The sequence below is a fragment of the Macaca mulatta genome, chromosome 10 (assembly GCF_049350105.2).
Source record: "Macaca mulatta isolate MMU2019108-1 chromosome 10, T2T-MMU8v2.0, whole genome shotgun sequence".
NCBI classification, from domain to species: domain Eukaryota; kingdom Metazoa; phylum Chordata; class Mammalia; order Primates; family Cercopithecidae; genus Macaca; species Macaca mulatta.
Window position 1 is genome coordinate 15,245,448 of NC_133415.1, and position 26,535 is coordinate 15,271,982.

The following is a 26,535-nucleotide window of genomic DNA, read 5'->3' on the forward strand; positions in this document are numbered from 1 at the left end:
CCCTTGCCCTCCACCCCTTACAGCCGATCTCCTGTTGGAACCGTACAACAAATACCGCTTCCTGTCCAATGGGCACGTCACCATCCCCGGGCAGCAGGACAAGGACATGTTCCAGGAGACCATGGAGGCCATGAGGATTATGGGCATCCCAGAAGAGGAGCAAATGGGTACAGGGCTGGCCTTCCTGTGGGGGAGGGTGGAGTGGGGGAAGGCTGGTACCCATGCTCTCAGGGGCATCAGGGCAGCCGATGGGCCTGGGGAGCCTGCTAGAGGCCAGGGGGAGGGGAAGGCCTGCAGTGTGTGGGAAAATGGTTTCTCAGATTTGAGGTTCAGGGTTATTTGTTCCTGGTGGTACCCCAGGCATTTACACAGAAAGGGTGCAAAGGACATGTCCTTAACTGCCCAGGGCCCGGGTCCACTGCACAGCCCTTGCCATTTGCTGAAAGTAGAATATTCATGTCCTGTCTCGGGGAGTGTGGGAGAAGCTGGGGATGGGTGGGTGCTGTGTGCCGGGGAAGCCCGGCATGAATGGCAGTGTGGACAGGCCATGCTGGCCGGGAGCGGGTGAGCCCTCTAGGGTGGCTGGGCCCACTACACACTGTTAGACCCAGACCTGGCGCCCCTGTGGCCCCAGGGAGTTGGGGGGTGTCCCTGCTTGGCTTGTCTCGCTTGAGGATCCCTGGGCGAGTGACCCCCACCCCCGGGAATCACCATGACCCATGTGTGCTTCTGAGCCGCCTCTGATTGCACCCAAAGGCCTGCTGCGGGTCATCTCAGGGGTTCTTCAGCTCGGCAACATCGTCTTCAAGAAGGAGCGGAACACTGACCAGGCGTCCATGCCCGACAACACAGGTAACACCCGGGGCCTCTCGCCGGAAATAACGGGGCAGGTGCTTGGCCGTGGATTTGCCCAGGAGGGAAGGTCTTGCGGAAATTCCAGACACCGTTCTTTCTAATGTTAGGTGTGTTTATGGCCGTATATCTGTCGGTATTTTCTATACAGATGTAAAACACACGTCAACACGACCCTGCTTTTTTTCTCACCAAGTAAGCGTTTCAGAATAACTTCAACTTGTGATCACGTGGACCAGGGCTTCCCTCATTCATTCCTGAGACCACACCGTTTGTCAGGACACTAATGATTTCTGCTGTAGGTCCACCTTAATGGGAGCCTTGCCTGTGACTATGTCGGGATCTTGAAATTATGTGCTTGCCGCACCCGACTCATCCCCTTTGTTAGGGTTGCAGCAAATGACCCCATACAAGTTATTCAGTCTTAACGTGCCTTCCTTAGGGTCTCTCTAAAGATGTAATGCATGGGTGTGTGGATTGGAAAAGACACTCCTGGCCCGGCGCGGTGGCTCACGCCGGTAATTCCAGCACTTTGGGGAGGCTAAGGCAGGCAGATCACAAGGTCAGGAGTTAGAGACCAGCCTGGCCAACATGGTGAAACCCCATCTCTATTAAAAATACAAAAATTAGCCGGGCATGGTGGCGTGCGCCTGTAATCCCAGCTACTCGGGAGGCGGAGGCAGGAGAATTGCTTGAAGCCGGGAGGTGGGGGTTGCAGTGAGCCGACATCGAGCCCCTGCACTCCAGCCTGAGCAATAAGAGCAAGACTCCGTCTCAAAAAACAAACAAAAAAAGACACTCCTGTGGGATCCTGTGCTGTTCCGTGCCCCAACACCAGGCCGGCCTGCTCCTCTCAGTCGCGTTGGTGGGTAGGGACCTGCTTTTACACTCCAAGGTGTGCGGCTGAGAGTGGACAGAGGAACCACTGTCGCCACTGGGGCCTCCAGTCAGGATGCCTTCCTCTCCGCCCCGTGGGGGAAGTACAGCTGCCCTGCCCACTGACCTGCATGCGGCTGCCGAGTCGGGGGGGTGTTGGGTGTCGGTGGCCCTGCTAAAGAAGGGCCCAGATGCGGTTGTCCTGGTAACAGTTGCTCATTCACCCTGTGGCTTTCTTCCTCTCTGCTCCCAGGTCAAGCAGAGGGACTTGTTCTCTTGGGTCTAATTAGGACTTTCTGTCTCTCCCTTATTCTCTGAAAAATTGTAGCTGCCCAAAAGGTGTCCCATCTCTTGGGTATCAATGTGACCGATTTCACCAGAGGAATCCTCACCCCGCGCATCAAGGTGGGACGGGATTACGTCCAGAAGGCGCAGACTAAAGAGCAGGTATGTCCTCTGGGGCCAGGGCAGCCGCTGCCTCCTGGGTGAATGTCCCTGCAGCAGCACAGTTGAGGCTGTTCCGGGCCGTCCTGGCACTTTCTCATGACTCCCTGATGCAGTCGTCACAGCAACCCTGAGAGAGGTGGCATCACTCCATCTAGAGCACTGGAGAAGCTTCATGGCGCGCCCAGGCTTCACGCCTAGGAAGTGCCATCCTGAGGCTGCACTGTGCCTCTTTACATTGAGACGGTATTTTGACTGATTGGTCATCAAGGATATAGGCATGTCCTCTCTGGTGTAAAGCAGGAACTTGATGCCACTGTAGCTCAACTCCTTCTGGTGCCAGGGTGGCGGCTCCCGCCGTCCTCAAGCCTGTGCCAAGCGGCTGTTTCTCTACCACCTGCTGCCTTGGGCTTGCCACATGTGCTGAGAGATGAGCAGCAGTGCTTGCTCCTTCCTGCCAGACTGATGTGCCTGCCTGCCCCCAGAGTGGACGTCCCTCCCCGTGCGGACCGTTTTCTGCCTCTCTCAGGGGTTTCTAGTTTATTTTATGGTGCTGGCCAGGGTTGTTTTTAGGGTGCCAAACCCATCTCTCAAAGATACTTGGAAGCTCATTTTGTTAGTCCTTCTCCCATTCGCCGTACACTGACAGCTCACGGCTGTTTCTGTGCAGAAGCATTGCATGAAAGACAAGACCGTTTTCAAAAGACATTGCGTATTACTATTGCCACCTGTTCGTTTCCCTGACAATTAAGGAGAAACCTCCATTTTCTATTACAAAAATACTACATGACTCTTAATACAGAAAAATCGAGAGAAGGAAAACAATTCCCCATGATGAATATCGTTGGGCAGCTATTTCCTACAAGACTTAAAAAAAAAGAGTTAAACTTAGTTCTTGTTCTGGCTTTTAATTACAGAGCTTTTCAAACATGTGCAAAACAGAGAAGGGGGAGAGTGTAAAGAGCCTCACGTGCCCATCACGTAGGTGGCTTCAGCAGTTACTAACTCATGGCGAGTCTCGGCTCATCTTTTGTCTTATCTCCCTCTGCCCCCTCTGCCCACTGCTTTATGTTGATGAGATCAGGCGCATTTAGGGTGGTATGACTGTAGACCGCTGCCTTATTTTGAAGCATCACTTCTTCTATAAATCCTTTAGTGTGTCCCCATTTTATTTGGAAAGATCTAAGTTTATTGTCCCCATATGGTTAGATATTAGGTTGTTTCTACTTTTCAACATTTTAAATAACACCACAGTGAACGTATTTGTACATGAAAGACTTTTTTTCCCCCCCACATACTTAGAGCTGTTCCTCTAGGGGGAGGACTCTAAAATTACTGGGGCAAAGGGTATGAGGGTTTTCAGATTCTTTGTATCTGACGCCACGCTCCCCCGGTGTGCCCCGCAGGCTGACTTTGCCATCGAAGCCTTGGCCAAGGCGACCTACGAGCGGATGTTCCGCTGGCTGGTGCTGCGCATCAACAAGGCTTTGGACAAGACCAAGAGGCAGGGCGCCTCCTTCATCGGGATCCTGGACATCGCCGGCTTCGAGATCTTTGATGTGAGCCTCGCCCTTCATTACCCACCCCGCTGCCTTCTTGGCCTCTTGGTTGCCTTCTCCTTGGCTAAGAACCCTGCTTCTCATGGGCCCGCACCGATCGGAGTTGGCCATCTCATTTGCATGGAGACTTTGGTTGGGTGTGGTTTTTTTTTTTTTTTTCTTTTTTAAAAGACAGGTCTTGGCTGGGCATGGTTGCTCATAATCCCAACACTTAGGGAGACTGAGGCCGGCAGATCACCTGAGGTCGGGAGTTTGAGACCAGCCTGACCAACATGGAGAAACCTTGTGTCTACTAAAAATACGTTAGCCGGGCATAGTGGTGCATGCCTGTAATGCCAGCTACTCAGGAGGCTGAGGCAGGAGAATTACTTGAACCCGGGAGGCGGAGGTTGCAGTGAGCTGAGATCGCACCGTTGCACTGCAGCCTGGGCAATAAGAGTAAAACTCTCTATCTCAAAAAAAAAAAAAAAGACAGGGTCTCGTTTTGTCACTCAGGCTGGAGTACAGAGGTACAGTCATAGCTCACTGCAGCCTTTATCTCCTGGGCTTAACCGATCCTCCCACCTCAGCCCCCTAGTAGCTGGAACTATAGGCACACACCACCACTCCCAGCTAATTTTAAAATTTTTTGTAGAGAGAGGGCCTCACGGTGTGGCCCAGGCTCAGTTAGATGTGTTTTAAGCTAAACAGAAGTGCTCATTTTCAATCGGAAATACTGGAGAAATGAGACTTTTGGTTTCTTTATTTTTTTTGAGGCAGGGTCTTGCTCTGTCACCCAGGCTGGAGTGCAGTGGTGTGAACATGGCTCACTGCAACTTCGCTCTCCCGGGCATAAGCCATCCTCCCACCTCAGCTTCCCGAGTAGCTGGTACTGCAGGCATGTGCCATGACACCTGGCTAATTTTTGTATTTTTTGTAGGGATGGGGTTTCGCCATGTTGCCCAGGCTGGGAGGATGGGACCTTTTAGGTCACATTCTTGGAGGCTTCCTGGGCAGGTGCTTCCTGTTTATTCTTCCAGCAAATATTCCCTGAGCAGCGGGATTAGGCATTTTCCTGGCCTGTGACGACTTTGAGGTCTAGTAGGGAAACTGATACTTATAGTAGATTAGAGGTTCTTAACCTGGAGTCCATGGGAGGTTTGAGAGGAGCCATGGAGCTGGGATGAGAAAATTACATCTTTATTTTTTACTAACGTCTCATTGAAATCATGTATTTTTTTCCAGTTGTGAATTGAACAAACTATACAAACCACAGTTGTATTAGCAGTGCTTGTGATCTGTCACCAATAGAAATCAGATGTTTTCATGTCACATTCCGGTTGTTGCGGAGATCTGGTAGTGTCATTTATGCATCACTACCTCACAGTTTTGGAAGTTATTAAGCCCATGGCTAGTTCTTGTTAATAAGGAAGCACAGAGGCTGGGTGCAGTGGCTCATGCCTGTAATGCCAGCACTTTGGAAGGCTGAGGCAAGAGAATTGAAGTCAGGAGTTCGAGACCAGCCTGGGCAACAAAGCAAGGCCCCATCTCTTCAATGAAAACATAGAAAGGCCTGGTGCAGTGGCTCACGCCTGTAATCCCAGCACTTTGAGAGGCTGAGGCAGAAGAATTGCTTGAGCTCAGGGGTTCAAGACCACCCCGAGCAACACGTTGAAACCCCATTTCTACAAAAAATATGAATATTAGCCATGTACGGTAGTGTGTGCCTGGACCCCAGCTACTAGGGAGGCTAAGCTGGGAGGATCACTTGAGTCCAGGAAGCAGAGGCTGCAGTGAGCTGAGTTTGCACCATTGTATTCCAGCCTGGGTGACAGAATGAGACTCTGTCTCAAAAAATAGAAAATAAAAATAAAAAACAAGGAAGCACAATGTATTACGCGATCACAATATTTTGATGTTTATAGTTCAGCCTAACTACTTTATTTGTAATCTATGGGATGCAATTTAAAACACTATTCTGAAAAGGCTTTACCAGACTGCCCGCGGTTCCCGGCTCCAAAGAGTAAATGTCGCCCACTGCTGGGTGGATAAAGGGAAGGCCACGAGCATCCTGGCTCTAAAGGCAGCAGCATGGAGGTGCCCAAGGAGGCCCTTCCTGTATCCCTACCCTGCCCTCCTTCTCAAGGGGTGTCCGGGCCTCTTAGTGCAGGATTGGCGTCTCTCTGACATTGTTTTCTTTCCTTGCAGCTGAACTCCTTTGAGCAGCTGTGCATCAATTACACCAATGAGAAGCTGCAGCAGCTCTTCAACCACACCATGTTCATCCTGGAGCAAGAGGAGTACCAGCGCGAGGGCATCGAGTGGAACTTCATCGACTTCGGCCTCGACCTGCAGCCCTGCATCGACCTCATTGAGAAGCCAGTGAGTGCCAGGCGTGCTTTGACCTCACACCTGCCTCTGGCTTTTCCCTTCCGGGGCACCCGCTCCTCCCCTCAGCTCTGTGTTGGTTGTGGAGGTGTCTTAACGCCCCTTCCTTTTGGTGCCACCTGGAGGACGAAGCCCCGAGGCTGAGATCCGGTGCCTTGGAGGCCTGGGTGGGTGCCTCCATTAGAGGAGATGCTCTGTGCTGCAGCTGTGGGCTGGGCTTCTCCCAGCTGCCGGACCAGGTGCGGATGTGGCTGGGGCCCTAGCATCCTGTTTTCAGTCCCAGAAGACCGCCCAGTATGCTCCTGAAGGCTAGGCTCGATAAGCATTTCTTTGTCTTAAAGAAACAGCCATGCATGGATGTAGTAAGGCCCTGTCGCGGGCTGCCTTCACTGTAGCATGGAACTGTGCAGACGCTGGGCATTGAGTGCTCTGCCCAGGTTTACATGTACCAAAGCTCAGCTCATCCCTCCATAAAACCAGCACAGCAGCAGTGCTTTTATCACCAGCATTAGCTGTGTGAAGATGGAAAAGAGGAACCTTTTCCAGCGAGTTCATACTTAAACCTCTTGCCAGGTGGAGGTTGGGTCGCCTGTTTGTGTTTCAGGCTTGTTGGGGGTGTGATCTGTAATGAAGCCTGAGCTGTTTCTGTCTCTGGATTTTCTTTTGATTATAGTTAATTAATCAGAAGGCCTAGGACAAAATTTTTTCAGTTTGAAAAAATTTCCTTTTGTTTTTGAGATGGAGTTTTGCTCTTGTCGCCCAGGCTGGAGTGCAATGGCGTGATCTCGGCTCGCTGCAACCTCTGCCTCACTGATTCAAGCGATTCTCCTGCCTCAGCCTCCTGAGTGGCTGGGATTACAGGCTTATTTTTGTATTATTAGTAGACTTGGGGTTTCACCATGTTGGCCAGGCTGGTCTTGAGCTCCTGACCTTAGGTGATCCGCCCACCTCGGCCTCCCAAAGTGCTGGGCTTACAGGCGTGAGCCACTGCGCCTGGCGAACAATTTACTTTTGTAATGAGCTTTTTTCTTTAATCAATTGAATTTTCCAACTAATAAGAACCCACCAGGCTTCAAGTTTTGTCAGACAGCCTCTCTGCAGTGTCCAAATCTGCTTTCTTGTCTTGTAAACTCAGTGTGCAGAAGGCTGTTGGGTCCTTGGGACTCTCTTCCTCAAGGGGCTCCTCTTGTGTATCCCATCTCATCATAGACGTGCAGACGCAAAGCGTGTGTGGTGGTATCTCCTGTGGCAGGATCACAGGGTACTTGTTGAGGGCAGCCTCCTGGGCAGACCCCAGTACACGGTGAAGTCAGACTCGGGCCCCGCGGGTCAGTGGATCTGCACTTTTCCTCACACCCACTGGGGGTTTCACTAACGCTGGAGAACCACCGTGATGGATCCTTGGGAAAAGGTCTCAGCTGCAGCCTGGGCCTCTTTCTTTATAAACGAGAAATATTCAATGGTCCTCCTGGGGAGCGCATTGCCCACCCTCTGTGGGATTCAGTGGATTCTGATGTCCGGGCTTTGGCTTCTTGAAGGAAGGGGTGCCCCTCCCAGGGTGTGCTCACCTGTGCTGATGCTGTGCTTCCTCCAGGCAGGCCCCCCGGGCATCCTGGCCCTGCTGGACGAGGAGTGCTGGTTCCCCAAAGCCACAGACAAGAGCTTCGTGGAGAAGGTGATGCAGGAGCAGGGCACCCACCCCAAGTTCCAGAAGCCCAAGCAGCTGAAGGACAAAGCTGATTTCTGCATTATCCACTACGCCGGCAAGGTGAGGAGCACTCATGGGGAGGTGCCGGCCAGACCTTCACAGGAGAGGTGGAGTCAAGGCTCTTTAGGACCAGGAGCCGGGCACCTCCTGAGGATGCGGGGGTGTGGCCTGAGTACAGTTCTTGCCCAGTGACTCACCCAGTAATGTGGCTGGTGACAGCATCAGCATTGCATTTACACAGCCTGCAGAGCCCCCTCACCTGGTCCGTGCTGTTAGAAGCCTGCAACACTGCACTGCGGGGCCCAGGCTGGTTGTCGTCACGCTGTCATGCATTACTGTTGGGCCTGTCTGCCAGGTGCAGAGATTTGGCTAAAGGCATGGGCTCAGAGTTTGAATAGAGCTCTGCCACTCAAGCTGTTTGACTTCAGGTCAGTTACTTAACCTCTCTGATCCTTGGTTTCCTCATCTGGAAAATGAGAATGACCACCCACCATACAGGATCATGAGGATTAAACGAGCTCTTGAGGCCCAACACGTGGCACGGATCGGTGCTACGGGGCAGAGCTCCTCAACCTTGGCATTCCTGGTATTGTGGGCTGGGTCATTCTTTACTGTGGGGCCCTCCTGTGTATGCTAGGATGTTTAGCAGCTACCCATTAGTGTTAGGAGCACCGTCCTTAGTTGTGACAACCCAAAATGTCTCCGGACATCGCCAAACATGTCCTAGTTTGGGGGAGGGCGGGGCGGGGAATTGCCACTGCTGTGGGTGACAGCTGCTGTTGCCAAGTCTGCCACAGTCAGTCAGTGGTGGACCTGCCCTCAACACTTACCTAGCAGACATCTTCCCAGTCTGCATGTGACTGGGGCTTAGACCCAGCTTAGTCCATACAGGTGCATGCTTAGACAAAAGCTGGTTTTACTCAGCACAAAGACCCTATCAGTTAATTGCTGTGATTAGGCAGGAGCTTCGCCATCTCCTAGTTGGTGGTGACTAGTTGGTGGTGACTGGTGAGATCTGGGAGCTTTCACAGGTCTGCTCCCAAGCCACAAGGAGCCCAGGCCTGGTTCTAGGCCATGGCTCCCCACTGCCCGCCTCTTCTACTTAGCTTGGCTGGTTCCTGGGGCTGCAGAAGCAACTGTCTTAAACTACCCATGAAAAAAATAATAAAGCCAAAAAAGCGATTTACACCATTAACCAAGGAATGTTTCCCGAGCCTCCTTTCCATGCTCACCTTTGGGAAACGCACACGCTCATCAGTGCAGAAGCTTCCAGGAGTGCTTTTGCTGTGGGATTGTTTGTAATGCTGAACAATTAGGAACACCCTAGAGCCCACCAAGGGGCCTGTGCGATGGCATCAGCTGTGATACGTCTTTCTGTGGGCTGTGCCGTGGCAGCTAAAAGGACAAGGATGTTGGCCTGGGTGGGAGGGTCTGAGCCTGGGGAAAGGAAACTGGCATCACCTACCTCATGATAAACAGCAGCACGCATTCGCCTGCATACTGAGGGCAGCACCTCTGGGTTGCAGTTTGTGTGGCGAAGAGGGAGGCGCAGGTCCCTGCTGCTCTCTGGGTATTGTTCTGGGCCCTTTTGCAATGAAAATATCATGGTGTATTACTTGTTTTGTTAAGTACATATTTTAGCGGAGCACAGGGGCTCATGCCTGTAATCCCAACACTTTGGGAGGCCAAGGCAAGAAGACAGTTTGAGCCCAGAAGTTTGAGACCAGCCTGGGCAACATAGACCCTATCTCTGTTTTGTTTTGTTTGTTTGTTTTTGAGATGGAGTCTCGTTCTGTTCCCCAGGCTGGAGTGCAGTGGCACGCTCTTGGCTCACTGCAACCTCCGTCTCCCAGGTTCAAGCGATCCTCCTGCCTCAGCCCCCCAGTAGCTGGGATTACAGGCACGTGCCACCACGCCTGGCTAATTTTTGTATTTTTAGTAGAGATGGGGTTTCGCCATGTTGGTCAGGCTGGTCTCGAACTCCTGACCTCAGGTGATCCACCCGCCTCGGCCTCCCAAAGTGCTGGGATTACAGACGTGAGCCACCGCGCCCAGCCCCTAACTCTATTTAAAAATGAGAAAAAATGAATCTCTTTCTGGGAGTCTCTCTGAACCCTCTGGTTTAGGAGGCTGCCCGATTAAAAAAATATATTTGAAAACAGAATATATTTCCAAAAAGATAAAACTGACACATACTCAGAGAAAATGTGAACATTCTAAAAAGACAAAGAAAAAACAAAAATGACTTGTCTTATGACTAAAAAGAAATAGTAACATTTTGTCGTCCTTCCAGGATTGTTTTTCTTTGTTCATATTACCTAAAAATTTTTTTAAAAACTGAAACCCGGCACGGTACTGTGTGACCACCATGCCATGTCTAGAGCCAGGCTCCCGTTGTTGGCCATGCCTTGCTTTGAGGCTTTGGCTCTGCACGAGATGCTGCAGGGAATGTCTTGAGGCCTTGTGCCGCTTATCCTCATCACTTCCTTCTTAGGGGTGGAGATGCTGGGTCAAAGGGTTTCCACGTTTTCTGACTTTGCCACGCTTGAGGTCAGCCTGTGCTCTGGAGAGCCTGTGAGCACGCGTGTCCCCAGCGCAGCTTGTGACTCCTGCATCTCTGACCCTGCCAGGTGGATTACAAAGCTGACGAGTGGCTGATGAAGAACATGGACCCCCTGAATGACAACATCGCCACGCTGCTCCACCAGTCCTCTGACAAGTTTGTCTCGGAGCTGTGGAAGGATGGTACGCCCTTTGCCCTTCGCCCCCTGCCTCCTCTTGGCTGCGGCTGGTCATCTTCCCACCTCCACAGTGGGCCGAGCCGCCAAACAAGGGGTGCACACGTCCCCCTGACATAGGCCAGGTGGTCTCCGCCCTCTGTGGCTCCCATGAGAGAGGGCTCCTCGGACTGAAACAGGAGGCCGCCGCCCTCGAGCCCACACCGCGGCCGGGTCCTCTTGGGCGGAACGCTTTCTGCGTGTGGGAAAGTCCAAGGCGGCCCCAAGCCTTGCAGCCTAGGCTCCCAGCCCCGCGCCATGTCGCATTCCCGCCTCTACTCCTTGGTAGGCTGGTTGCTTTGAGTGGTTCTTTTTAATTCTTTCTGTTGGTTTCTCCTTTTCCTTTGCCTGGGTTTTGCTTTAACCTCTCTGTTGCAGAGATGCAGAGCACTCAGAGAGCCTATTTCTATCATCGCTTTCCTATTCTCCACCTAGAACCAGGTGACTGGCCGCCCGAGTGGTGTCTCTTGTGTGTGTGGTGCGTCCAGAGCTGTGCAAGAAATGCTTCTGCCTAGGTTTTCCCGCCCCCGCTGCCCCTTGGCTTCTCCTGCCTGCTTACACCCCAGTTCCCTGATCTGGCCCTGGGCTCCTGGGCAGGCTCCCCGCACTGTGCCTATTGCTGGCCTGTAGTAGCAAACTGGGCAAATGAGGGGCTATGTCTGGAATTTGGAGATGTCACATTCAAATCTTAAAACACTGTAATCCCAGCACTTTGGGAGGCTGAGGCAGGAGGATCGCTTGAGTCCAGGAGTTTGAGACCATTCTGGGCAACATAGGGATACCCCCATCTCTACAAAAAAATTAAAAGAAAAAATCAGCCAGGTGTGATGGTGCATGCCTGTAGTCCCAGTTCCTCAGGTGGCTGAGGCGGGAGGATCACTTGAGCACAGGAGGTCAAGGCTGCAGTGAGCTGTGATCACACCACTGTACTCCAGCCTGGGTGACAGAGTGAGACCCTGCCTCAAAAAAAGAAAGAAAAAAAATCCTAAAACAGCAAAAACTGTTTAAAAATTTGTATCCTCCTTAGAGCTTCATCCCTAAAGACAGTGCCTTAAACTGCTTGAATGGCTGCGAGTGTCTCAGCATGAGGCTCAGGTATGCACACTGTGTGTGTCTGTGCACCTGAAAGCTGAAGTGGCAGCTGTGTGTTCATTCAACAGTTGCTCAGCAAGGTCTGCTCCATGTGGGTGGGGCCTGCGTGGGGCAGGACACACTCAGCTAAAAGGGCCAGTTATGGTGAGGCCGTATTAACCTTTCTCTGGACAACTTGAGTGGCTTTTGCAAGTTGCCACACCCAGGAAACCTGTGGTAGCCAGGAATATTGGCCCTGTGGTGGGTACGTAAGATCAAAGATGACTCCTGTTTTTTCGTTTTTTTTTTTTTTTTTTTTTTTGAGACAGAGTTTTGTTCTTGTCACCCAGGCTGGAGTAGAGAGGTGCAATCTTGGCTCACTGCAACCTCCACCTCCTGGGTTCAAGCAGTTCTCCTGCCTCAGCCTCCCAAGTAGCTAGGATTACAGGCGCCTGCCACCACGCCCAGCTAATTTTTGTATTTTTAGTAGAAATGGGGTTTCACCATGTTGGCCTGGCTGGTCTCGAACTCCTTACTTCAGGTGATCCACCTGCCTCAGCCTCCCAAAGTGCTGGGATTACAGGCACGAGCCACCACTCCCAGCCACCTCCCATTTTAATTGACTGGTTTGTAGGCTCCATCCACACTTCTGGCTTCTGTCTTAAGCAAGCATCCTTTTTGCTGTCTTCAAGTAAATAATAGTAATCTGGCCGTGAAGGAATACGAAACGGGCTTCGTCAGTATTCTTCACTTTTACATCCAGTAATGGAAGACTTCACATTTAACATTAGCTCTTGCTTAAACTGATCTCAAATCACTGGCCACTTTGGTTTGGCTTGTTTGTTTTTTACCTTGGGGGATGCAGTTGGTTTAATTGCTGCTGGGCATGAGTTCCAGTGCTAGGGGCTGCTTCCCTTGAGGGTCGGTTTACATGAGAAAGACTCGTGCACCAGGAGACAAAATGAAATACAAGGACGTGAAGAGATCCCTAAACTTTGGAGTATTTATGATCAAGAGCGGTTCTTTGGAGCTCTCTCTTCCTGAGATGTCTGCGTAGACATAGAGGGGACCCTGCTGAGTTCTGCAGACAGTGACAGGGTGGCTCCAATCTCCGCCTCCTGACTCCTAGCCTGGTGCTTTTACGACAGGGTCAGTGAGAATTCAAGATACTGATTTTTGTTTTCTAACTGTGACCGTAGGACAGCAGGATTCCGTAAGCCAGGTTTTCACACCCCTCCTTAGAGACAGGCTAGTAGAATTCTCACTGTTCCAAAATACTTGACTAGCTTCATTGAGTCTTTTTGGAAATAAGAGCTTCGAGAGTGGCGGAAGGTAGGTGATGGGAAGGTGAGGTGGCCGTGGCAGACGCATGGCTCCCTGAGAGACAAGCCCAGTGCCTTTGTAACCCTCTCGGCTTTCTGCTGTGTTTGGGGATGACCTTAGCACCCTGTGTAGGCTCCAAGTGGAAAGGGTCCTGTTGTTTCATTCTGTCTCCTCTTTTCCTGTCCCATGTGTGCCTGTTTCTCCTGCGTGCTCCCCCTCCTCTGGGTGCAGCTGCGGGGGCACTTATTTGGTCTCTGTGGTCTCCACAGTGGACCGCATCATTGGCCTGGACCAGGTGGCCGGCATGTCGGAGACGGCGCTGCCCGGGGCCTTCAAGACACGGAAGGGCATGTTCCGTACCGTGGGGCAGCTTTACAAGGAGCAGCTGGCCAAGCTGATGGCCACGCTCAGGAACACCAACCCCAACTTCGTCCGCTGCATCATCCCCAACCACGAGAAGAAGGTGCGGCCGCCTGGTGGGGTGGCCCGGGCGGGGCACCATGCTGTGGGGCGCTCAGCCCGTCTGTCTCCCCAACAAAAGCACCCCTCCAGCCCCCCAGCTGGAGCATGCACAAAGCCCTCCGTCGTTTCTCTGCAGGGAGGGCCTTGGCTCGATTAGGAGATACTCTCCATTCACAACCCACACTTCCTCTTGGTGACACCGGCCCCTCCCAGACCTGGATCCTTTGACTTCACTGTCAAAACCTGTGGGCTGCAGCGACCCCCTCCCTTAGGCTCTTGCCCTGTCAGGTTCCTAGGGGTTCCCCGACCTTTCTCTGACTGTTTTAGGCACAGAAGTGAGACCGCATGCGTGTGTTTTCTTCCCCAGGCCGGCAAGCTGGACCCGCATCTTGTGCTGGACCAGCTGCGCTGCAACGGCGTCCTCGAGGGCATCCGCATCTGCCGCCAGGGCTTCCCCAACAGGGTGGTCTTCCAGGAGTTTCGGCAGAGGTGAGCCAGGGCCCGGAGCCCGCTTCTCCTGGACCCGGCTGTGCGCGCAGTGAGTCCCAGAGGTGGGCTGCTGATCCCTGGCCGGGTCCTGTCGTGAAGGAACGACATCCTCCATCCACGTAGAACTGAGTCTGGCCAGCTCTTCCCCACCGCCTTCTCTTTTCCACCATTTGCAGGAAAGGAGACTTCCCCATTTTAATACCGAAATGCAGGTCATCATCATCCTGTTGACTTTTGCTCTTAGTCACTGCCGGCCCTGGTGCTATTCGCTACAGTTAGAGGAGCTATGAAAAGAAATGTGAAAGAATCAGCCAGAGACCTGGGATATTACAGGAACTTTGTAGAAATGAAAGTCATAAAACACGGCCGTGCGTTGCTATGTGCAAAGATGGCGACATCTTCCTATTTCTCTAATGACTGTGCTGAGTGTCAGTTGCTGTCGGCATGCAGCCCTTTATTTCTTGGGGCATCTCTGTTTATTATCAGCTCCCTGCAGCATCCCAGGGAAGCTATGTGAGCATGGCTGTCCGTGGGTGACAGATGAGGATCCCAGGCAATTAGCAGTTAGTGAGCCCAACCTGAAGCACACCCTCGAGTGATTGAAACAGTCCTACACGAGTTTCTATTCACTTTCCGGAAAACATTAAGCCTTCCTTGTGTCATTCAGCCGAAGAAAAGAGTGGGGTGGGATGTGCCTGTGTCTTCTTTCCTTAGGAGAGTTTGTGTAAAGAATTCTGTGTCTGTTGCACTGTAAAAATGATCTTAATCTCTTGCCTATATTCCAGGCACGTGGAATCAAGGCAATGGGTAAAATGACCAGGCTTCTCTTTCCTTCCTTAGATATGAGATCCTGACTCCAAACTCCATTCCCAAGGGCTTCATGGATGGGAAGCAGGCGTGCGTGCTCATGGTGAGTTGAGCTGCTGTCCCTGCCTCTCTGGATGGGCAGCCCCTTGTTTGGGGAGTGCCCGCATGGCCAGGGCCCGCCTTGCTGTGTCAGTGGTCGTGGGTGCCCAGGCTGTGTCCCTTCTGATGCTCTGCGTCTGACTCTGCTGGGCGCCCTTTGCAGCAGCCCCTTGACCTCAGATAGCCAGGGATGGTGTTTGGCACCAGGGTGGTGTGGAGGAGACAAGAACTGTAGCCATGGCCAGGCTCTGATGTAAGATGATGGCCTCTTTCATTTGGGGGACATTCTCCTGCTTTCTTGCTCACGGGTCTGACTCCACGCCCATTGTGGTGAGCAGGGCAGCTCACAGCCAGGGCAGCTGGCCTGGTGCGCCATGATCTGGGCTTCTCCTGCCTCCCTCCCCACTCCCAGTCCTAGCACAGTGCTGGATGTGCTGTGCGCATGCTTTGAATTCCGGTTGAATGAAGGCCCTGCAGTGACTCAGTACCAAGTCAGGGCTAAATCCCACCCTGCTCCTGTTTTCCCTTTCCCAGCATCCTGTTTCTGGCGTGTCCAGGTTAACAGCCGCTACCTTTGGCCTCGTTTTACTTCACGTTCTTTCTAAAGAATCAGAAAGCGTTGGCTGCAGAGTGGGGAGTTGGTGGGGGGAAAAGAGAAGGAAAAATTCAACATCTACTGTGTGCAAAACCTGCATTTGGTGACGGGGAGATGGGGAACAGGAAGAAGGAGGGAGAGGAGATGGCTTTCTGCTCTCCAGATGCTCGTCAGCCAGTAGCAAGAAGGGTGAAGGACACGCCTCCAGCTGTGCCTGGGCCACCCTTTCACGGAGCCGTGGCCAGTTGCTGGCCAGGCAAACAGCCTACTCCTCCCACCTAGATAAAAGCCTTGGAGCTCGACAGCAACCTGTACCGCATTGGCCAGAGCAAAGTCTTCTTCCGCGCCGGCGTGCTGGCCCACCTGGAAGAGGAGCGGGACCTGAAGATCACTGACGTCATCATAGGGTTCCAGGCCTGCTGCAGGGGCTACCTGGCCAGGAAGTGAGTCCCGGGAGATACTCCTGCCCCACACGCCAGGCCTTGCCACGCCCTTTGTTGCCAAAGAGCACTTAGCAGGCTGTGGTCTAGGACACCCCACTGCAGCTGGTCACATGCCTGTCAGGGAGGCCCACGTGGCTCTTCCTGACCCCGTTCCTGGATTTCTACCTTTGAAGAGTAGAATCGGGCAGTTCTTTTTTCTTTTCTTTTTTTTTTTTTGAGATGGAGTCTCACCCTGCTGCCCAGGCTGGAGTGCTGTGGCATATTCTCAGCTCACTGCAACCTCCACCTCCCAGGTTCAAGTGATTCTCCTGCCTCAGCCTCACTAGTAGCTGAGGTTACAGGTGCACACCACCACGCCCGGCCTATTTTTGTGTTTTTAGTAGAGACAGGGTTTCGCCATGTTGGCCAGGCTGGTCTCAAATTCCTGACCTCAAGTGATCCACCCACCTCAGCCTCCCAAAGTGCTGGGATTACAGGCACGAGCCACTGTGCCTGGCTGAATCGGGCATTTCCAATTGAGGTTTAGAGTGATGGTTGGGAAGAGGCTGACTCTGCTTGGATTTGCCTGCCTGAAAGATCCTGCTTACCAGGACTCCTCACCGTGTGACCCTTGTGGGGACAGCACCCAGAGCCTGCCCTAAAGAACCCTGTGATTCCAGGGGAGCAGACCATCCTTGAGTCCAGACTCATCCTTGACTCCCTGGGGAGTGAGGGCTCCCCTGCTGCAGGACAGCAGGTGTGGGCACTGCACACTCGTCCCCTGGTGCTCGGGGCTGAGGGTCCTAGCAGGAGCGCCGAGCTCTGGGAGATGAAGCCCGAGCGTGTGGCATTTGCACAGATGGAGGCTTGTTTATCCAAAAGCCCTCCCGCTGACACCCGCAGCCCACCTTCACAGAACATCAGCTCCTGACTTTCTCCCACCAAACAAAAGCTCAGATAAGGAACAGCACGAAGGGTGGGAAGCTGAAGTCCAGAGTCACCCAGGGCCAGTCGGCTTAATGACCAAGGGTCATGCTCAGTCCCCACGCTGAGTGAGATCTGTGGTTACTTCACAGGAGCCTTCACCCCGTGGGCTCCTCAGTGGAGGGGTAGTCTGGTGACTTAGGTCCTTCACCCACTGTAAGATTAGAGCCTCATGGGGTCACACAGCCTGTAAGTGGGAGAAATATATCTCAACCCCAGGGCCAGGCCACTTCCCTGAATTTCTGTCTTGAGGTACCCCAGGCAAGGGTAGACCCCCAGAAAAGCCTTGAGGACAAGGCCAGGACTGTTAGGTCGGGTCTGCTGTCCACTGCCCCGCACTGACCATGTTCCTCACCCCACAGAGCGTTTGCCAAGCGGCAGCAGCAGCTGACCGCCATGAAGGTCCTCCAGCGGAACTGCGCTGCCTACCTCAAGCTGCGGAACTGGCAGTGGTGGCGGCTCTTCACCAAGGTGCGTGGTAGAAAGGCCTCCTGAGTAGCTGGGACTACAGGTGCACAGCACCATACATACCTGGCTAATGTTTTGTAATTTTTGTAGAGGTGTGGTCTCACTATGTTGCCCAGGTTGGTCACAAACTCTTGGGCTCCAGCAGTCCTCCTACCTCAGCCACCCAAAGTGCTGGAATTACAGGCATGAGCCACTGTGCCCGGCCCTTTTTGATTTTTGGTAGAGACAAGGTCTCACTATCTTGCCCAGGCTGGCCTTCCTGGCCTTTAAAAAAAAACAACTCGTTATTTTTAAACTTGTCCGGGCTGCTTTTGTGTATAATCCATAATTTATGGTAATGGCAAAAAGCCAACTAACAAAAAGTCTAAAGAATTAAATAAAAATTCACACATAAACCCTTACCCTAAACCAGCAGCAGCAGCTATTTTAGTGTTTATTCTCTCGCTCTTTTTCTCACTGCCTATAAAACCTCAGCTATGTAAACAGTATGCATTCTTCCATAGCTGAGTTTGACTCGTATAAACAGTATTGTAGTGTGTACGTTCCATTTACGATTCCTTCATAAGCATCGTTTTTTTAGAGGTAGCGTACTGTTCCCTAGGGGCCACGTCATTATCTGGGTACTTTTTCAGAGATGGGTCCTTCCTCATTTTCTTGCTGTTATAAACAATGCCGAGGTGAACATCTTCACACGCACGCAGGGATAGTTTCCCTGGAATGTAGTTAGCAGGTCAGAGGCCCGTGGTACAGAGCACCAGATGGATTTCCAGGAAGGCTGTAGCCCCCTCCACAGCATGTCTTCTTGCCCCTCACTTTCATGTTTCCAGAGGTGAGGGAGAGGCCTCAAACTTGTTGGCAGAGGCGGGCATCTTCCAGCCAAGCATGTCTCTACCTCCATCTCCTCTCCCAGGTCAAGCCGCTGCTGCAGGTGAGCCGGCAGGAGGAGGAGATGATGGCCAAGGAGGAGGAGCTGGTGAAGGTCCGAGAGAAGCAGCTGGCTGCGGAGAACAGGCTCACGGAGATGGAGACACTGCAGTCGCAGGTGGGTGTCAGCGCAGGCTCCGTCCAGGTTGCGTGACCTGCCCGGTGCTGCCACCTGCTGGCCATCGGTAGGCACGGCATGCTGGCCTCTTCTGTTACTATAGGGGTTTCCTACGACTGAGTTTCCTATTACTGTGGGAACAGTGATCAGTCTCTGCAGACTGGATTTGGGGTTATGTGATGTAGGGAGGCCACCTAATAGAATGGAACGTTCACCAGTGTTGGGTTCAAACCTCAGCTCTACCACATGACCTGAGCCCGTTTCCCGGGACCTTGCTGTGGAGCTCATGGGGTAGTGAAAAATCAAGGACACGATGTCTGGAAGGTGCCTGGAAGCTTCAGAGCTCTCCAGATGAAAGCTACTCTTGTCCGCATGTTCCTTTCCTGCTGGGATCCTGAGCCACGGCGTCCATCTTTTGAGGATGGAGTGACTTGCGGGTGTTGCGAGGAGCTTGTGTTTTCCACTTGCTGTTTGCAGCTCATGGCAGAGAAATTACAGCTGCAGGAGCAGCTCCAGGCAGAAACCGAGCTGTGTGCCGAGGCTGAGGAGCTCCGGGCCCGCCTGACCGCCAAGAAGCAGGAACTAGAAGAGATCTGCCATGACCTGGAGGCCAGGGTGGAGGAGGAGGAGGAGCGCTGCCAGCACCTGCAGACAGAGAAGAAGAAGATGCAGCAGAACATCCAGGTTCCTGCCTGTTGCACCCGGGGAGGAGTGGGACTGGAGGGGCAGGGCGGGGCAGAGAAGCAGGGACCAGGAGCTGGGAGAACATGGAATTAGGGTCTGAGGAGGCCGCTCCTCACGCTGTGTGCTTGGGGCACTCAGTGAGAGGTGTTCCCTTTGGGCTGGTAGTTTGTGACATGTGCATCTGAGATCTCTCCATGAGTACTGCCTGGGCCAGCATCAAGGCCAGTTTGATTTCCCTGCCATTAGCCCTGGCCCTGGCTAGCCAGAGAGGCACAGGGCCAGCAGCTCTGCATCCTGCCTGTTTCATGGGTGGGAGCTTGCTGCAGGAAACCCTTCAGAACATTGCACCGGTGTTCTGGCCCTGTGTCCCAGTTTGAAATCTGGAATCCTACAAATAGGGCTTGGGCCCTGCCTCGGGTGTGGCCCTGGGCTTGCAGACCTTGCTGTCCCCACCTCAGCCATGACCCTGGGCTCACAGACCTTCGTATCCTCTCCTTGGTGTTCGGACCTGGCCTTCGGACCTTGCTGTCTTCACCTTGGCCATGACCCTGGGCCTGCTGTCCTCACCGTGTCTCTGGCCCCCGGCAGGAGCTTGAGGAGCAGCTGGAGGAGGAGGAGAGCGCCCGGCAGAAGCTGCAGCTGGAGAAGGTGACCACTGAGGCGAAGCTGAAGAAGCTGGAGGAGGAGCAGATCATCCTGGAGGACCAGAACTGCAAGCTGGCCAAGGTGAGGCCCGCGGCTGCCGCCTGCAGCTGCTCCAGGGAGGCCGTGGATGGGAGAGTGTGGTCACCCTTGCCGGGCCGGACCCCAGCCCTGCCGCTGCTGCTTCCTGGCTCTTCCGCCGGCAGCACGAGGGTTTCTGCCTCGCTGCAGGTGCTCCCTGGAGGTCCCATGGGCCATCGTTGAGGGATTTCCTCATAAACGAAGGGGCCCTGGGGAAGGGTTTGTCCTTTCCCCTCTGGAAAGCTCTTCTTTGCCACCCGTGAGACCCAAGCCTTTGTAAAGGTGGCCATCTGTGCAGCATTGCAGGCGTTGGTCACTGTGGGGTTGGGGACACTTTGGTGGCTCTATATTGAGATGTGGGGTACTCCTCCACTGTCCCTGGGCGGCAGCCGTTCCTCCTGAGAATGAGCTGGTCCCTGTCAGTGTCTGCCCAGGGAGCAGATAGCAGCCGGGGAACCAGATAGAGGAGAAGGCAGCCTCCCCACCTTTTGGGGCTCCTCAGACCACGGGAGCTCCAAAGGCTGAGGTGGCAGGACGTCCGCCCGGGACTGGGATGAGAGGACTGAGGCGCTTGTGCCAAGCTCTGGCCCCTGGGCAGGGGTGTTGTGGGGGCCACACAGAACAGAAAGCAAGGAGAGCAGCCCGGGGTACCGCGGGGCTAAAGAGGGGGAGGGGCTGTGGCCCCCCTGGCAGGTGAGAGAGGGGCACGGAGAAGGTGGCCTGGTGGCGCAGGTGAGCGCCGTATGGCAGCCTCCTGAAGGAGTGGAGCCATCTGTCCCTGCTGACACTAGCTGTCACCTGGAAGCCTTTCTCACCCAAGCCCACAGGGGAAGGGGAAGGGCTTGGGCACCCACATTTTTCGATCCTGAGGAAGCATATACCTCACTGTTTCAGGGAAGCTGGTGACCTTTCAAAATTATCCTTTGATCCAGGAAAATCCTCATGAACTTGATCAAGTGTCTAAAGCCCTCTCCATTCAGCCCCAAATTTCCGGGCGAGTCATGCTTTGAGGCTAGTGTTCTCTGCTCAACGGACACTAAATGCCGGCCTACTCCCCTCTCCCCAGGAAAAGAAACTGCTGGAAGACAGGATAGCTGAGTTCACCACCAACCTCACGGAAGAGGAGGAGAAATCTAAGAGCCTCGCCAAGCTCAAGAACAAGCATGAGGCAATGATCACCGACTTGGAAGGTGAGAGGGTGACGGGCAGGAGGTGATGGGCAGGGGCTGGCGGGCAGGGGCTGGCCTGTCTGACCGGAACACGGAGGCCTCCTCAGCTCACGGGTGAGCCTGGGCCACACTACAGCACTGGCTGCTGCCCTTCAGACCTGAGGTCACAGGTCGAGGGGAGCCGTGTCTGGTGCCTGCGGGAGCCTGAGCCTCCAGGCCCCTGTTGTTCTGTGGCTAGTTGCCCCCCTGCATGAAGTGTGTTTAAAGGAGAGCTTTGGCGCTGCCCTGTTGTCGTGTGCCGTGGGTTTTGGAAGCTTCTGAGACTGCCTAGGAGGCTCTGGGTTTGGCCCACAGGACTCACTAGCTCTGTCACTGACTAGCTGGCTCATCTTACACCTGTGACTTAAGCTCCATGAGCTTTAGTTTTACCTAAAAAGGGGACACAGTGCTAGGGTACTGTGAAAATTTCATTAAATACATGTGAACACGTATGTACCGTAAAGTCCTTGACAGTTACTGCGGAAGCTCATTTGGGGCAGGGTGACAGATCCTGCCTTGTCTCTGTGTGCCCCGGGGATCTGTGGCAGGGAGGGGCGCTGGGGTAGAACACAGGTCCGTGGTTGTCTGAGGACCCCCGGCCCTGCCCCTTGAGAGGAGTTGACAACTGGGGGAACAGGAGAACCCTGACTATTGTGGGAACTCTGAGCTCATACCCAGGGGAGGGAGGCCACAGCCTGACTGCCGGGAGGATTTTCCCCGGCTTGGTGTCACAGCCTTGTCCAGCCCCCTCACATCTGCAGGGGATGAGGTGAGTCAGGTCCAGCGGAAGAGAGGTCTGGACACTAGAGAGATCTCTTAGCCCACAGATACCCTGCCTCACCTGGGAGGAGCGCGGAAGACTTGGTCATCCAGGAGGTCTAGGGGTGGCGCCCACCAGGTGGACAGACATGAAAGGTTGACACTAATAAGCGCTAACACAGACACGGAGCCGTCAGAGCACACACACGCTGCTGCTGGGACTGCAGACTGGTAGACGGCGTTAGAGAACGATCCAGCGGTCCTAGTGAGGTTGAAGCTTGGCATGCTGGTGACCCGGCCGTTCCATCCATCACTCAGCCGTCTGCGCTGAGAGTGAGCAGGATGCTTGCAGCAGCGTTGTGTATCAGAGTGTGCGATGAACACAGCCCCATGCCTGCCAGCTGCAGGACGGGTACATAAATAAGTTGTGGTGTATTCACATCATGGAATGCTAGATAAATGTCCATACACATCTATTCCAGCAAAACTTCACGGGCTACATCTCAAGACCATGGGATGGGGTGGCAAAGGCATGGCAGGGAATAAACATCACCAGCCAGGCACTGTTCTAGGTGCTTTTTAAGATAGTAACTCATTGGCCCCTCACACCATCCTAATGAAGTAGGCCGTCTCCTTTTGTTTGTTATTCAGACGAGGTATAGAAAGTAGCTTTCCCTAGTGACATCACAGAGTTATAAAGCTAGACACCGAGCCCTGACTCTGTGATTCCAACTGTGGAATTCACACAAGGCAGTTCCATCTTAAAAGTTGAGATTCGCACAAAATTGAACATGTTTTTTAGAGATACAGACATGGTACAACCTTCAAGGGAACCAAGGGGGTTACGAACACCAGCTTTAGGAGAGTACTTAACTCCTGGCAGGGAAGGACGAGGGGTGAGTTGGAGAGAGACACGCCAGGGGCTGGCAGTTTGCGGTGATGTCCTCTTCCTGCGTGCAGGAGTTGGGTGTGAGTGTCTGTGTATTTGTGATGCTTTCAGCCTGACACACGTTTCATAACGAGTGCTCGGTATTTTGTATAAGTAATTGACACGGAGACAGAACCCACGGCACTGAGGGCTATGTGGGCTCCCCGCTCCTTGCAGAGCGCCTCCGCAGGGAGGAGAAGCAGCGACAGGAGCTGGAGAAGACCCGCCGGAAGCTGGAGGGAGACTCCACGGACCTCAGCGACCAGATCGCCGAGCTCCAGGCGCAGATTGCGGAGCTCAAGATGCAGCTGGCCAAGAAAGAGGAGGAGCTCCAGGCCGCCCTGGCCAGGTGAGGACCCCGCCTGAGGCCAGGTGGCCTGGGCCAGCCCTTTCTGCTTGCTGCTGGGCCTAGTTCTCTGCACCAGAGAGCTGTGAGCATTCTTTCCACTGTTGTCTTAGAAGAGCCATTTATTTCATAGCAAAGCAGTTCTTGTGCACTCAGGGCACAGTGAGGGGCCTCATTTGTCTTTTGTTTATTTGTTTGTAATTTGAAAAAAAGTCATCCACAACTCTATCACCCACCTACAATAGTCCTTTGCTAATTTCTTGCTATAGGTACACTTAAAAAAAAAAGACTTGGCCAGGCATGTTGGCTCATGTCTGTGATCCCAGCACTTTGGGAGGCCAAGCTGGATGGATCACTTGAGGTCAGGAGTTCGAGACCAGCCTGGCCAACATGGTGAAGCCCCCATCCCTACCAAAAATATAAAAAATTCGCCAGGGTGGTGGCACACGACTGTAATCTCAGCTACTCAGGAGCCTGAGGCAGGAGAATCCCTTGAACCCAGGAGGCAGAGGTTGCAGTCAGCCAAGATCGCGCCACTGCACCCCAGCCTAGGTGACAGAGCGAGACTCTGTTTTTAAAAAAAAAAAAAAAAAAAAGAAAGCGACTTTATTTTGTAGAGTAGTTTTAGATTCACAGCAGGAATCAGCAGAAGTTTCTCCATCTTCCGCTGCCCCACTCACGCACCGCTTCCCCAGCTGCCAACACCCCCCAGTGCAGTGGTGTGTTTGTTCTAATTGGTGAACCTACGTTGACTCCTCACAACCATCTAAAGTCCATAGCACTTTCATATTTTTACTGAGTTACAGTCATCCTGTGGTGTAATATTTTATTTCCTTTTCTTCCCATTTAACAAATCATTTGACTTTTTTTTTTTTTTTTTTTTTTTTTTTGAGACAGAGTCTCGCTCTGTCGCCCAGGCTGGAGTGCAGTGGCGCAATCTCGGCTCACTGCAAACTCTGCCTCCCGGGTTCACGCCATTCTCCTGCCTCAGCCTCCAGAGTAGCTGGGACTACAGGCGCCCGCCACCACTCCCGGCTAATTTTTTTGTGTTTCTAGTAGAGACGGGGTTTTGCAGTGTTAGCCAGGATGGTCTCGATCTCCTGACCTCGTGATCTGCCCGCCTCGGCCTCCCAAAGTGCTGGGATTACAGGTGTGAGCCACCGCGCCCGGCCACAAATCATTTGACTTTTAAAAATATTTGAAGCAGTGAATCTTACTTTGGAAATTGAAAGGATTCCTCTATGAGGTTTTCTAGTTCTCAGAGGGGTGTTGCCCTTCAGTCTGGTTGCCTCAGATGTTGTTTCTACTGAGAGCCACCCTAAGTGCCATGATTGTGACCACCAGAGGCAGCTTTGGCTGCCGCACCTCTCTCAGGCCTGTCCCGCAAACTCTGCTCCTTGGAGGTGAAACTGACCTTATACTGATGTTGCTGGTCGCTTTGGCAGAGTGGAAGAGGAAGCTGCCCAGAAGAACATGGCCCTTAAGAAGATCCGGGAGCTGGAATCTCAGATCTCGGAACTCCAGGAAGACCTGGAGTCAGAACGTGCTTCCAGAAATAAAGCTGAGAAGCAGAAACGGGACCTTGGGGAAGAGCTAGAGGCGCTGAAAACAGAGTTGGAGGACACGCTGGATACCACAGCTGCCCAGCAGGAGCTCAGGTGTGCCCTGGGACCAAGTCCCTGGGGATGGGGAGGGCAGCCACGGGGGTCTTGGCTTGGAGACATGGACCCTGGGCCTCTGTGCACACGCGCATTCTCACACACACACACGCGCGCGCGCGCACGCCCCGTGGCCCTGTTATGCGCCAGCAGGCATGGAAGCTGCTGGTTCCTCAGCGGTTTCTGTCTACAGAGTAGAAAGCCTGTTGAAGAACCTGACTCAAAGTTGGGGGTGAGGCAAGGGTGGGCTTTAAAGCTGAAAGGCTACAGAAGCCTTTCACAGTGCGTCTTTCAGGCTGGCCCATGGGATAGATGGTCAGGAGGGGCTGATGGGTAGAGAAGCTGCCTGGAGTGCCTGTGCCCTGGTCAGGCCTCTCTTTGGTCAGGGAAGAGCTCCAGGGACAGCCTTGCTCCAGTGCTCCCAGCCTCCACTCTGAGGGGATTTCTCTGTCCAGGTCGAAACGTGAGCAGGAGGTGAACATCCTGAAGAAGACCTTGGAGGAGGAGGCCAAGACCCACGAGGCCCAGATCCAGGAGATGAGACAGAAGCACTCGCAGGCCGTGGAGGAGCTGGCGGAGCAGCTGGAGCAGACGAAGCGGGTGCGGAGCCTCCCTGAGACCGCAGCAGGAAGGCAGGGTTCCCCGTGCTGGGCCCACAGAATCCGAATCAGTCCTGCAGAGCAGCTGCAGGATCCAACTCAACTGCCTGGTTCTGAGGCCAGGCTCCCCCTCTAAGGGGCTTTGTGACTTGGGCCTCAGTTTCCCTGTTCACAAGGGAAGATTATGATAGGTCTGTCTCATGTGGTTATGTGAGGGTGAAAACATTACTTCGTTACTTTGAACATCAGGCTTCAGACAGGCTTTACTGGAAGTCTTAACTACAAACAATTACAGTTCCCCTCATTGCATTATAAATATTGCTAACATCTGCAACACCAGTGCCGTGCCCTAGAACCTGGCCTCTACCCAGGGTAGAAGGCTGGGCAGGTATTATTTTAGAGATGGGGAAGCTGAGGTCCCAAGCAGTGAAGACAGGAGCCAAGTGTCACCCACCAGCCAAGAGAGAAGAGGACAGGACAGATGAGGCCTGAGCCTTCTGAGTCCAGGACTCAGGCGCACCGTCGTCAGGGCTGCAGCAGCAGCGATGTCTGGATCTCGAGTCCAGTGATGACAGACCAGCCAGCCTTGTGTCAGGAGGCCGCCACTCACATCTTTGCTTTCTTCCCCGCCAGGTAAAAGCCAACCTCGAGAAGGCAAAGCAGACCCTGGAGAATGAGCGGGGGGAGCTGGCCAATGAGGTGAAGGTGCTGCTGCAGGGCAAAGGGGACTCGGAGCACAAGCGCAAGAAAGTGGAGGCGCAGCTGCAGGAGCTGCAGGTCAAGTTCAACGAGGGAGAGCGCGTGCGCACGGAGCTGGTCGACAAGGTCACCAAGCTGCAGGTGAGGCCTCCGCCGGGATCCTGGCGCGGGCAGTGGGTGCCAGCAGCAGTGGTGGCCCAGACCCCCGGGTGCATGTGTGCTCTGTGTCTCTCTCTCTTCTCAAACCGGCTCCTCAGACCCTCACGCTTCAGCTTGTGACTCAGGTCCAGCTTTACGTAAAGGAGCTGAGGTGGGGCAGGAGCGGTGGGGCTGGGTCCATGGTCCTTTGCGTCTCCCCGCCCCGTGCAGGTGGAGCTGGACAACGTGACCGGGCTTCTCAGCCAGTCCGACAGCAAGTCCAGCAAGCTCACCAAGGACTTCTCCGCGCTGGAGTCCCAGCTGCAGGACACTCAGGTAAGGGTGGTGCCAGGTTCCCAGAAGGTGAACTCCTCCAGGAAGGCCCCTGTGTCCACGACATTAGCTCCAGAACCCATCGGACTGCCCGTCCTCTCCTTCATCTCCTTCA

At 53.6% G+C, this 26,535-nt stretch overlaps 1 protein-coding gene across 14 annotated transcripts in view; it reads left to right on the forward strand.

The window, feature by feature from the left end:
- The window catches only part of MYH9 (myosin heavy chain 9), a 106,953-nt gene that overhangs the window by 70,033 nt on the left and 10,385 nt on the right, over nucleotides 1-26,535 (forward strand). For 9 of the 14 annotated variants that reach the window (XR_013399116.1, XR_013399115.1, XR_013399117.1 and 6 more), the window contains 21 exons: nucleotides 24-167; nucleotides 757-852; nucleotides 2,057-2,175; nucleotides 3,579-3,731; nucleotides 5,919-6,092; nucleotides 7,693-7,866; nucleotides 10,437-10,551; nucleotides 13,247-13,440; nucleotides 13,807-13,928; nucleotides 14,769-14,838; nucleotides 15,712-15,872; nucleotides 17,198-17,306; nucleotides 18,214-18,345; nucleotides 18,823-19,029; nucleotides 19,618-19,755; nucleotides 20,819-20,942; nucleotides 22,825-22,996; nucleotides 24,439-24,651; nucleotides 25,107-25,251; nucleotides 25,884-26,090; nucleotides 26,319-26,423. Coding sequence is in view for 11 of the 14 variants with exons in the window: in XM_077949790.1 (XP_077805916.1) it covers nucleotides 24-167; nucleotides 757-852; nucleotides 2,057-2,175; nucleotides 3,579-3,731; nucleotides 5,919-6,092; nucleotides 7,693-7,866; nucleotides 10,437-10,551; nucleotides 13,247-13,440; nucleotides 13,807-13,928; nucleotides 14,769-14,838; nucleotides 15,712-15,872; nucleotides 17,198-17,306; nucleotides 18,214-18,345; nucleotides 18,823-19,029; nucleotides 19,618-19,755; nucleotides 20,819-20,942; nucleotides 22,825-22,996; nucleotides 24,439-24,651; nucleotides 25,107-25,251; nucleotides 25,884-26,090; nucleotides 26,319-26,423 (3,074 nt within the window). In the remaining 3 variants the exon portion in view is untranslated. Of the gene's footprint in view, nucleotides 1-23; nucleotides 168-756; nucleotides 853-2,056; nucleotides 2,176-3,578; nucleotides 3,732-5,918; nucleotides 6,093-7,692; nucleotides 7,867-10,436; nucleotides 10,552-10,961; nucleotides 11,025-13,246; nucleotides 13,441-13,806; nucleotides 13,929-14,768; nucleotides 14,839-15,711; nucleotides 15,873-17,197; nucleotides 17,307-18,213; nucleotides 18,346-18,822; nucleotides 19,030-19,617; nucleotides 19,756-20,818; nucleotides 20,965-22,780; nucleotides 22,997-24,438; nucleotides 24,652-25,106; nucleotides 25,252-25,883; nucleotides 26,091-26,318; nucleotides 26,424-26,535 lie in introns of all 14 variants that reach the window. The other 5 variants (XM_077949791.1, XM_077949792.1, XM_077949788.1 and 2 more) reach the window with 2 other exon arrangements.